The sequence below is a fragment of the Nannospalax galili genome, unplaced genomic scaffold (assembly GCF_000622305.1).
Source record: "Nannospalax galili isolate Female #2095 unplaced genomic scaffold, S.galili_v1.0 scaffold362, whole genome shotgun sequence".
NCBI lineage: Eukaryota > Metazoa > Chordata > Mammalia > Rodentia > Spalacidae > Nannospalax > Nannospalax galili.
This window is the reverse complement of record NW_008348785.1, coordinates 633,982-646,540: the sequence shown is the minus strand read 5'-3', so window position 1 is coordinate 646,540 and position 12,559 is coordinate 633,982. Positions and strand designations below refer to the sequence as shown.

The 12,559-nt window shown below is 47.7% G+C and overlaps 1 protein-coding gene across 1 annotated transcript in view; it reads right to left on the bottom strand.

Annotated features, from left to right (window-relative positions):
• Window positions 1-1,569: 1,569 nt before the first annotated feature.
• The window catches only part of CUNH10orf90 (chromosome unknown C10orf90 homolog), a 151,126-nt gene continuing 140,136 nt past the window's right edge, over window positions 1,570-12,559 (bottom strand). The window contains exons 6-8 of the mRNA XM_008845988.2: window positions 5,663-5,726; window positions 2,436-2,535; window positions 1,570-2,356 (exon numbers count right to left, since the gene is read on the bottom strand). Coding sequence (XP_008844210.1) covers window positions 2,318-2,356; window positions 2,436-2,535; window positions 5,663-5,726 — 203 coding nt within the window. The 3' untranslated portion in view covers window positions 1,570-2,317. The remainder of the gene's footprint in view (window positions 2,357-2,435; window positions 2,536-5,662; window positions 5,727-12,559) is intronic.

The following is a 12,559-nucleotide window of genomic DNA, read 5'->3' as shown; positions in this document are numbered from 1 at the left end:
AGATACAGCTCAGCGGCAGGGCAGGCCCTAAAGTACAAGTACACAGGGGCCTGAGGGGTATGGCTCATAGGAGACCATCCTTGTATATCTCTGAGGTCAGGTTCTGGCAAGCTTCAGGGGATGGATTTTCAGCAAGCTCTGTGGGTGTGGCAGCACCAAAAGTTTTCCATCATCTGCTGAGTCACGCCCAGCTCCTTCATTTCTGACTTGTACTTAGACAGCTGTCCTAACTCTTACCAGACAATCTCTATATGGTTAATACTTAAGTCACTAAACAGTCTCAGATTACCATGTAGTTTCTCTCCTGGCTGGATGCTGACTGGCACCTCAACCTGAGGCCACAGACCAGGAGCAGCTATGAGATCAGGATCCAGGCAGCCTCTGGTCCTGATGGTTTTGTCAGGCTGCCTCCTGTGGGCAGGACAGGCATAATGAAGGTGAGAACTCTAGTCCAGGGAGATGGCTCAGTCGGTAAAGAGCTCGGGCAAGCACACAGAGCTGAGTTAGAGCCTCAGAGCTTACGTTAAAAAGTGATGGGAGGCTTAAAGAAATGGCTCAGCAATTAAGAATACTGGCTGCTCTTGCAAAGGACCTGGGTTCAGCTCACTTCCTGTCGGTAACTCCAGTACTAGGCATGCACGTGATACACATATACATGTAGGAAAACAACCATACATGTTCATAAAATAAGTGAAATCAGTTTTAGAAAGTTAGGTGTGACGCCGAATGTGGGTGAGGCATGCCTTTAATCCCAGCACTTGGGAGGCAGAGGCAGGCAGATCTCTGTGACTTCAAGGCCAGCCTGGTCTACATAGTGAATTCCAGGTGAGCTGGGGCTATGGGAGACCCTGTCAACAAACAAACAAACAAAACAACAATAACAACAACAAATCAGACATGGCACTGTATTCAGTGCTGGAGAGATGGGGGGACAGGTCAGAGTCTTGGGGCTCACCAGTCAGCCAGTCTAGCCTTACTTGGCTAGCTCCAGGCCAGTGAGAGACCCTGTCTCAATTTTTTTGAAGAACTGGATAGTGCTTGAGGAATGACACCTGAGATTGTCCTCAGGCCTCACACATGTACATCCATACCCACACATGTACCAGCACACATGAGCATGCAATATAAGCCCCGACCCCCAAACTAAAGAAAAAGAAAGACACTTAACTGTACAGAGGGCAGAGCTGAGCCGGGAGGGTTTGACAGTTCCAGGAGAGTGTGAGGGTGGGGTGGAGGGGTGGGGGGGTGCAACAGCGGAGGAGGAAGGGAGCAACCTCAGGAAGGGACAGAAGTACCATCCTGCAAAACTGTCAGCTCTAGGGACATGGCTGTGTGAGCTCAGCTTCCGCAGGCTCCACGTCATGCTTGCCATAGTCCTCCCTGCTTCTCTCCTGCTGGCTCCTGAGAGCCCACAGTCCCCACAGGTGGAAGCACAAAGGCTTCCATGGTGCTAAGTGGTGGAGGAGAAGGGCAGCACCACCCTGTGGTTACTGCAAGCATTTCACAACGAACGGAGAAATACTTGAATTTTTGAATAATTGTATTTATTTCCACTTTTTGTTGAAAAAACTAGCTTGCTCTTAACTTCCCAAATACACATTTATAAATAATGCTTCAAAGAACAATGAGAGGAAACCCTTAGGCCATTTGATCAAGGTAACTGGGTGGGGGGGGGTGCTGAAGACACGGCCCTCTGTCCTCATAGCTCCCCCTGAAATAGACACTTTGGCCAAGCAAAGGCAGGGTGGGGCGGGGGAGGACTGCAGAGCTGCGGAGACCCCACCACCACCACTTGTGTGGTGTTCCGTGGTATTTTGCTTGCCCATTTCAAAGTCTGCCTCTAGTATTATAAGATGCGTCTGTGAAACAGACTATGACCCACATTTTCAAGTTTGCAGAACAGCCATTAGTACTGGGAGTCAAAACATGATAGATTTTGGCTTCCCAAAAGTTTGAAGAAAAAACACCCCTTCCTGACCTAAGCATACTTGAGTGAATATGGCTTTTCTGCTTGGGTTGACAGAGTAGAGTGAAAACATCAAAAACGTAAAATCCAGCAGCCAAAAGGGGAAAGGGACTAAAGTCTACTAGGTTACGTGGGGTTGGTTCCCCAGCGGTAGACTGCTGGTCGACCTGTCGCTTCAGCAATATAGCTGGTGTCTGTCTGGGTCATTCAGGAACTGATCTTTCCTTTGTGGAAAAAAAAAATCAAAAGTAAAGTGAACATTATCACGTGTGACGATACTGCTAAATTTAATGATTTATCCTGCTTTGAAGTCTTCCCACGTCCAGGTCATGGTCAGCAGGGCCTCCTGGGTCAGACTGCATTCCTTTGAAGGAGCTGGTCCAGTAATTGCTGGAGAAGTAAGGAAACAGAGACATCAAATTCACGGTCCCGCCTGTGCACAACCCACACCGGGCTTGCTGGCCGTTACCTTTTTGAAGACTTCAGCGCGAAGTCTGTTGCTCTGTAAGATCACTCTTTTCTTTTGTTCTTCTTTTTTCTTTTTAACTTCTGGCAAGTTATTATAGATTCTGAAACAGACACGGAGAGTGTTATGAAGGACAGCATGAAGCTGGTGCCTGGGGTGGCAGGCATCCTGGCTTGTCAGCAGCTCGGCCCTCCACGTGGTGAGAGACACCTGAAGAACTTCCTCGACATCCCAAGGACACAGGCACCTGGCAGGGAACAGTGTCTCATGGTTGCTTCCTGAGCACTGCGACAGGCAAGCTGGGGGGCGAGGTGCTTGTACGGAACTCCATGTTCACAACGATAATTATTTATAAAATGGGGGATTTTCAACCTATTGCTTTGTCATTCTGAATGTAAACTTTTCCCTAAATACGATTTTTTGCCATCAAGTTTTCAACGTCTTGTGATTTAGGAAAGGAGCAAGAGCTCACTGGGAATTCTGTGCTGGCTAGAAGGGAACACTCAGAACCACGCATGTTTCCTCTCAGCCTATTGCATGTCTCATTCAGCTATTTCTTTTTAACACTATTTTACGTTTCATTTTATGTGTATGAGTGCATATTGCCTGCATGTATGTAAGTGCACCCATGTCACGCAATGCTCATGGAGGTCAGAAGAGGGCATTGGATCTCTGGAACCGGAATTACAGATGGTTATTAGTAGCCATGTGGGTGCTGGGAATCAGACCTGGGTCCTCTGCAAGAGCAGCCAGTGCTCTTGACTCCCGAGCCACCTCTCTGTCCCCTGACTGAGCTATTTCTAAATACATTCCAGGCATGAGTACACTTTCCTTGTCCTTATGTAAAATTAGGAGCTTCAGGGTTACCAGCAGGGCCTGAGATTCCCTTGTCTGGATTTGCGCTCCCTCAGTCCTGACACAAACTGCTTATGTACCAATGCCAACTGGCTTTTCTCCACCAACACGGCAGACTCACTGCATCCTGAGGCTGGGGGTCACTGAACCACACAAGACACCCAGTTCAAACGTCTCTCATTTTCTGTCGTGTTGAAAGCCAGATAAATTCTAATATGTTCTGCCATTAAAAGCACAAGTGCAAAGTACAAAAGAGCAACGGCAGTAAAGCTGGTGACACCAGGCTGATGGCCTGACAGGAGTTAGCTCACTCAATCCTCATGACGGCTGGGAGAGGCAGACAGGGCCCTACATGAGCCCAGCAAGATCAAAGAACTTAGGTAGAGCCCTTCAGCGGGCACTGAAACCTCACGCTGCATGATTCCTAACTGCTGTGCAACACTGTGCCCAGCACACAGCTGCCCATGAGGCCCTGAAAGGGCCTGTCTTAGTGCCTGGCACAGCGTGGCCATCAGCAAGGGTTGAATAGATGTGTGAATTACTGAACTGCACCACCGCTGTTCTCAGGAGAGATTCTGAAAAGGACTAAGAGAGAGGACCACAAGGGAACTGGCCCCAAAGCTTTCAAGTGGGGAGTCTCAAATCAGAGATTTCTTCTGAAGCCATCCATTCAAAACAAACAGAAAGATGGAAACACAGGCTCCCAGGTCCCACCTCTGGCATGTCAGTATTTTCTCCAACAAGATCCCCAAGTTAAATCGTGGTGCACCCATACAAAGGATGCTGCATAGATGGTCAAGACCAAGGATAAAAATCTGCATCTTTTGATACATTAAGGCTCACAGATTACACAGCAAAAGGCAAGCGGCAGACACACAGGACAGGAGCGCTTACAGTTAAAGAACACGTCTCTCAAGCACAAATGGGAAGCTATTTTAAAAGAGAAAGAAAACAGACTGAGGGCGTCCCAGCAGCCAGGTCTGGGCTGGCCAAAGAGAGCAGGGCCATCAGTCATGAGAGGGCTTCAGCTTTACCTGCAGTATTTGATTTAAATGGAAATCGAAACAACATAATCCATAACAAAGAACACAAGGAAAGAGTAGGTACAGATGATTGTGGGACAGTAAAAGCCCAGCCAGGCACCTCCAGAGGAACTAGTTGCTTGGTCTATCTGAGAAGACCAGCTACAGGCTGAGGATGCAGTATTATCTAGCCCTCTCTTCTCCAGCCTCAGTTTCCTCTTCGGAGTAACTAGGTTAATGTTCTAGTTACTGATGCTGCTTTGAGGTCTGTGGTTTTAACTGCAAGCTTCTGTAATAGCCGCTTCGGGTTTGGGGAGCAAGCAGGGAAGGTCTGCTTGGTTTTTACTCAGTTGAAGATAGAAGGCTTTGGTACAAGGTACCAAATAACAGCAAGTCTTCAAATGCGGAAACCCTGTGTAAGCCCTGGCTAACTGCTGGAGTCAGGCCGTGAATGGGAAGGCCGCCACCTTTTGGTTTCTTACTTTCAGAGCCTTTCCCTGTAGATAATCAAAGTTACCTAATTATCATCGAAACAACATAATCAGGGTAAAAGCAGAGATGTGGGGCCTGAATGGGGACCTAAAGATTCCTCTACTTCACAGGTGTCTCTGAGTGCACTATCAATGTGATTTAATTGCTATAATTCTTCCCAGGGCTAGGTAACTTTATTACAACCTAATGCTGTTTTATGGGCGTGAACACGGCCAACCCTTCTGAGCTTTTGTGTCCTGGTTAAGAGGCCAGGTCCTAGAAAGAATGGCAACCTTTGTGTGCCCCGGGGTGGTAAGCATTAATGGGCATCTTGGATAGCTACCAGGCAGGCAAAGCAAGGAGAGGTCAGGCAGTGCGGGGACCCCGCGGGACCGCTGGAGACAGCGCCAAGAAAGCTGGCTTGTGGCCCCTCCAAGGTCCCTTTGGGCTCCCATGTGCCACTGGCTTCCAGCTTGGAGCCTTTTCCTCCAACCCTGCTGCAGTCAAGTCCCTCCAGAGGAGCAGTTACACTCCTCCTCATAAAATCGCCTTCAAAGGCGCAGCAGTGCATGGCTCCTGCCCAGAGCCACTAGGTAAATGCACTGAAGAGTTCCAGCTCAGAGTCTGCTGAACGCTCAGGGACCAATTATGGGATTGCTCTGGAATCCAAGACCTACCACTTTCCTAAGGTTGGTCCAAGAGCAGCACAAACATTCCGAGGTACAATTCAACAACTTCACCCACCTCAACCAGTTTTTCAGATCTTTAGCCAAGAAGTCCTCAGATCTTAAATGTGGGCCTGGAAGCTGTGGCCCCTAAGACAGCGTCTGGATCCCTCAACCCTCCCTCCCTAGTTCCTTCACACCTCACACAACCAAGTACCTTTTAGATCGCATATGCATCTCCTTCTCTGAAATGCATCTTTCTTTGGGTTTGAACAAGTTATCTGGAAAAAACAGAAAGAAAATTTCAGAAGGTGCAGCAGAGCACATATTTCCAGAGTAATCTTGAAGTGGATTGAGAACATGCTCTGTGACCTTTCCCTTATCCCACCCACAGCTGGTGACACACGCTGCCGGACTTAGTATAATGGTTGCCCAGACAACTGATCTGCTGATAGCTGGTCTCAGAAATAGTCAAGCAGGGTAGAAGTGCAATGTTAGCATCTGTGACGTTGCTAAATTCTCACAATCCAGAATCACCTAGGAAGAAGGAATAGATCAGGTTGGCCTGTGGTGGGCATGTCCGTGGGGGATTGTCTTGATTGTTAATTCAGGAGGCAAGGCCCACCCTGAGGTGGGTGGCACCATTTCATAGCTGGGCGGGGCTCCTGAGCTGAATGACTAGCTAATGAGCGTGCACACATTCATTTCTCTCTGCTCTTGACTGTGAATATGATGTCACTAGCTATTTGAAGCTCTTGACTTGACTTCCCCACAACGATGGACGGCAGCCTGGAATTGAAAGCCGAGATAAAGTCGTTTCTTTATGTCATCAACAGAAACAAAACTAGAATACAGTGCCTATCATTAATCATTTTCTGTTTCTATACCGCACACTTAAAATGGCATTTTTTGGTTTTTTTGGTCTTTTTGAGACAGGTTTTCTCTGTAACCCCAGCTGGCCTGAACTCGCTATGTAGACTGGGGTGGCCTTGAACTCACAGAGATCCACCTGCCTCTGCCTCCCAAGCACTGGAATTAAAGGTGTGTGCCACCACACCTGGCCTAAAACGGCATGTTTTAAAAGACAGCATATAACCTTTTCAACCGCTGAGAAAGCCCATTGCACTGGAATGCCCGGAGACTAGGGGCCCTGAGGCTTAGCTAAGGGTCTTGTACTCATTTGTTCTTCTAGAGCACTTGTTGCAAAAGGGCATTATCTGAGAAGCTGCCATCCTTTCTTGAATGCCTGGACATATCCAGCTCAGTGTCTTGTCTTAACAGAAGCAGGCAGGTTTATCTAAGAAGGCAGAGGAAGGCCACTGAGAAATGTCTTCCCCTCCAGAGAAGAAGACACAGCTACTGATTTGCAGTGTGGAAAACAACTCTATAGGTGAGCTTGCATTCTATCCTGTCAGTCATGAAGGAAAGAATATGGCACCATTATGAGCTTCAGAGCCAGGACTCAAAGAAGACGTAGAAGAAAAGAGAAAGAAATACTAATATTCCCAGTTAAGGGGAAATGTCACCAGTGTTCAGAAAGGTGGGAAGCTGTGGGAGGAAGGAGAAGACATTACTATAAAACCCCTCCTAGAGCCCCACCCCAGCCTCCGGCCCAGACAGGGCTCCTGGAAAATCCCAGAACTGAGTGCCAGCTATGCCTGTCCAGGTCTTGGGCAAGCAAATCTATGAATATTTGAAGTCTTTAGTCAGGGAGGGAGAAGAAACCTTGCATAAAAACTCAGACCTAATTCTGGATAAGCACTCCTTAAGAGCTACTCAAGACCAGGGTGGAGCCAGTGTAGACAGATGCACCAAGTCCTGGGGTGGGGGGTAAAAACATTATAAACAGCACTTACAAGATCCTTTACAATCTCAATTCAATCGTATGCAGTCTATCCTGAAAATGGAATCTATTTTTTTTTCCTCCCCAGTTTGTTTCTTTAGAGCACCTGATACCACAATTAAGCTTTGGTTCTGTTTCCAAGAGAAAACAAAAAGAAATGTGAGCCATCTGACACTTCCCCTTTCTCAACTCCACTCAGCCTGCTGTGTCAGAGCAGAAGGTTGAGTTCTGCGCCCAGAAGTCCTGGACAGGTACAAAACAAACAGGTCTGTATCCAAAAGGGGTCAAGGCTGACTGGCTGACCCCCACCCTGCGGGAGATTGTTACTAGAGATTTTGAATTAGCTTAGCAGCCCCAAGCCCTTCTGAAAAGTGGGATAAATGGTCAGGCCCTACTTGGAGGAGGGAAGCGGAAAGTGGAAGGCAGATGGCAGGAGGTCTACCTCCCTGGATGAAGTGGGTGAAGTGCAGGCTCCAAGCTCACTGAAGGAGAAAGAATCCACCTTCTTGAACTGTTTTCCTGACGAAAACCAACTTAGAGGAGAAGGGATTTATTTGACTCCAGGGCAGGTGAAGTCGGTCACTGCAGGGAAGTCAGGGCAAGAACTCAAAGCAGCTAGTCACATCACAGCCAAGAGCAGAGAGAGCACAAATGAATGCACACTAGCCTTATCTACTATCCCATGGTCCAGGGCTCCAAACCTAGGACTGATACCACCCACAGTGGGCTGGGTCTTCCCACAAGACCGTCCCCCAGACATGCCCACAGGACAACCTGAGCTGGACAGTCCTTCATTGAAACTCTCTCCCTAGGTGGGTCTAGGTTGTGTCAGATAGACAGCTAACACTAACCATCACATGCAGCCTTTGACACTTCATGAGGGGAAGCAGTAAGGACAGAGAGAGCAGACGTTGGGCACCCGAGGGCTCGCTGTGATAGTTAACCCATGGGAGTTTCTTCTTATGGCCTGAGTGGTAAATGTCCCCGATATGCTCAAGTGTTTGACCCACTTGGTCTCCAGCTGGTGATGCTGTCTTGGGAAGATGCAGCCCCTTTGGGGGTGGGGCCTAGCCGGAGGAAGTGGGCTACTAAGGGGCGGGCCTTGAAGTGTATAGTCCCGATCCTATTTGGTCTCTACTTCCAGATCTACTCAGACATAAACAAGCCTCATTACATTTTCACCATCACACCTATGAGCTACTCCCACTATGCCTTCCCCACCACATGAGTTAAAATAAACCCTTTCCTCCCATAAGTTGCTTGGTCAGGTATTTAGTCAGAAGCCATGAGAACTGGCCAAGACAGCATGGAGACCCATCCTGTATGTGCTTTGTTCCAAGATACAGTGGAATCCCACCATCCACCCTCTGCTTAGTAGAGATTCTGCCTTTATGAAATTAAAGTGCCTGGTGAGAATCATTTTCAGGTTGCTTTGGGGTCTTTTATGGAGCTGCGTGTTTTCTGACTCACAGCTATGGAGGAGGTGGTTGTATATATTTCCTATTATCATTCAAATACAGGAGATTTTTCTTAATACAATTACGAAGGTAAGCTGCACGTCTGGAAATGACATGCTTTCCCCAAACCCCAGGCCCTGTTGCTGACTCCATTTGGCAAGGACAGGCTTCCATAAGCCCCTGCCTGTTTCAAAGTCAACAAGCAATGAGGTGCCCAGATTCCCAAGCTTCTGAGGCTAGTCTTACGAAACCCAAGTCCCCAAATCCCACTAATCTGTATAAACACATTGTAGGTATTTGTTACCACCTCTACTTTACATGTGTATGTATGTGAGCACATAGGGGACAGGTGGCCTCAGCATGCGACAGTGTGGTGTCAGAAAGCTGCCAGGACCACCCTGAGGCCAGCACAGCTGGTTAGTGGGGGGCTGGGACTCTTTTCGTCCCCTGAAAATTTTTATTGACAACTCTGATGGCAAAGCATGATTTACCTTCCCACCATCTACGGGATGACCAACCTTACAGGACTGATTGTAGCAATGCTTCTCTTTGGTTATCTGAGCTCTTAGAAGAATGTTTTAGACATTTGCTTCTCCAGAGAAACATTTCAAACCAAGTTCTGCCTGTTGGAGCTTAGCAGAGCCAACAAGCCAGCTTGGAGTGTAAATGTCTGGTCTGCACCTCCCTAGGTCCTCCATTAGAGTACCAAAGACTTGACCGCCTAAGGAAAATTGTAAATGGGGCATGTTTTAGCCCTTGTCCCCCATTTCTGTGCATTCTAAGACCACAAGACTATTCTTTTTGTGATTTCAGATAAGCAGGTGGCTAAAGTCATCACACTATGGTTTCCAAGAGTCAATCCATCCAGTTTACTGTTTATCACTTCTCTCTGCCTCACAACCGTGGAACTGCTAATTCATCATAAGTAGGCAATAGTGAAGGGGTGTATCTTGGCCTAATGAGCTCTTCAAAAATTAACCACACAGAGGCATGGTGAAGATTCTCAGGATGTTGGCTCTGGAAGGTTCCTGTGGCAAAAAAATCCTGTGCTGGGTAAACATTCTCATCTTTCTAAAGTTGTGTCCTACTTATGTAGAATCCTGTTGTACATGGTGACAGTTGTACATGGTGGAAACCCCACGGAGGCTGATGTGTCTGTAAAAATGATGCTGTGTGCAGACTACCATGCGGACACGTGAGAGAGATGCTGACGTCACCATTTGGCTCTGTCCCTTCTGGACAAATGGAAGAAAGGAAGACCCCAAGATGGTCTCCAGAAACAGCTGCTGCTTTTGTAAAGTCTGTGACAAAGAAGTAGTGACAGGCTCTGGGTAGAGAGTGGAAGCCATTTTCTCTGCAGAGTCACCCTCAAGCTGAGCATGGAGGTCTTTTATGGAGCTGCGTGTTTTCTGACTCACAGCTATGGAGGAGGTGGTTGTATATATTTCCTATTATCATTCAAATACAGGAGATTTTTCTTAATACAATTACGAAGGTAAGCTGCACGTCTGGAAATGACACGCTTTCCCCAAACCCCAGGCCCTGTTGCTGACTCCATTTGGCAAGGACAGGCTTCCATAAGGCCCTGCCTGTTTCAAAGTCAACAAGCAATGAGGTGCCCAGATTCCCAAGCTTCTGAGGCTACTCTTACAAAACCCAAGTCCCCAAATCCCACTAATCTGTATAAACACATTGTAGGCATTTGTTACCACCTCTACTTTACATGTGTATGTATGTGAGCACATAGGGGACAGGTGGCCTCAGCATGCGACAGTGTGGTGTCAGAAAGCTGCCAGGACCACCCTGAGGCCAGCACAGCTGGTTAGTGGGGGGCTGGGACTCTTTTCGTCCCCTGAAAATTTTTATTGACAACTCTGATGGCAAAGCATGATTTACCTTCCCACCATCTACGGGATGACCAACCTTACAGGACTGATTGTAGCAATGCTTCTCTTTGGTTATCTGAGCTCTTAGAAGAATGTTTTAGACATTTGCTTCTCCAGAGAAACATTTCAAACCAAGTTCTGCCTGTTGGAGCTTAGCAGAGCCAACAAGCCAGCTTGGAGTGTAAATGTCTGGTCTGCACCTCCCTAGGTCCTCCATTAGAGTACCAAAGACTTGACCGCCTAAGGAAAATTGTAAATGGGGCATGTTTTAGCCCTTGTCCCCCATTTCTGTGCATTCTAAGACCACAAGACTATTCTTTGTGTGATTTCAGATAAGCAGGTGGCTAGAGTCATCACACTATGGTTTCCAAGAGTCAAGCCATCCAGTTTACTGTTTATCACTTCTCTCTGCCTCACAACCGTGGAACCGCTAATTCATCATAAGTAGGCAATAGTGGAGGGGTGTATCTTGGCCTACTGAGCTCTTCAAAAATTAACCACACAGAGGCATGGTGAAGATTCTCAGGATGTTGGCTCTGGAAGGTTCCTGTGGCAAAAAAAATCCTGTGCTGGGTAAACATTCTCATCTTTCTAAAGTTGTGTCCTACTTATGTAGAATCCTGTCCCCAGTGACAGTTGTACATGGTGACAGTTGTACATGGTGGAAACCCCACGGAGGTTGATGTGTCTGTGAAAATGACGCTGTGTGCCGACTACCATGTGGACACGTGAGAGAGATGCTGACGTCACCATTTGGCTCTGTCCCTTCTGGACAAATGGAAGAAAGGAAGACCCCAAGATGGTCTCCAGAAACAGCTGCTGCTTTTGTAAAGTCTGTGACAAAGAAGTAGTGACAGGCTCTGGGTAGAGAGTGGAAGCCATTTTCTCTGCAGAGTCACCCTCAAGCTGAGCATGGTGTCAGGGCTCCCACGAGGAGATAGTGGGTAAGCCAACTGTGGGGTAGAGTTGCAAAAGGTCCTGTGGGAGGGGCCGATAGGACAGGCCACTGTGACCATGGCAGCCAGGAACACCCTACAGATCTTCTGGGAAAATCTTCCTGCAATGGACACTGACAGGACTGTGGGGTCCCACATCAAAGCCATCAACTAAAACCATTCTTTTAGAGAAATGGGCTCGATGTATCCCATGTCTCCATCTCCCCGCTCCCCTGCTCTGTCCCTAGGACCCTTGAACACTATCATCAGTTCCATCTTCTGACTCATAGGGGTCTTCTCCTATATGATCCTAGACTTGGTTACATCTGTCTGCCTGCCCTCCTCTCTCCCCAGTCACATTTGAGCCCAGAAGACAAGAAGAATCTCTTGTCCATCCATTCCTGCCATCCAGCCCAGTATCCTTGGTTACTTCCCCTTCTACTCCATCTCCTCAACCAGAATGATTTTTATTGCCTGGTCAAGCAAGAGACCAAAGGATTCTGTGATCTCCATTAGCTCCCTGTAAGAGCCAGTGGGATGACCAGTGATGGGTAGCTTGTACCAACCCCTAAATGATAGCCAGGGATACAGGGGATCACAAGCCACACTCGTACAAATTCTATTCACTAGTATTGGCAGCATCAGAGGCCCCGATCTCAACCAGACCCCTACCCTTCCAGACCGGAAGTTCCTAAAAAGAAAACCCAAAGGTCTCCTGTCTACTGCTAAAGCTGCTGCCTCCTGGGGGCTCTGCAGTCCTGAGGAAATTGAGGGAACCCCAGCTGTAAGATGGGCAACTTCATCTGGCCTGGGGATTTAATGACCCGCAATCCTTCATGACGTAATTCATCATGACGGGAAATCCTACATAAATACGAACACTTGGTAAATTAAATATTACTCTTTTGCAATGTACATGGGATGGTTCTTTTGGCTTACCTGACTCAGAGCAAAGTGTGAAGATCTGTGGTCAGTTCAGGTCTTTGCTTGGTG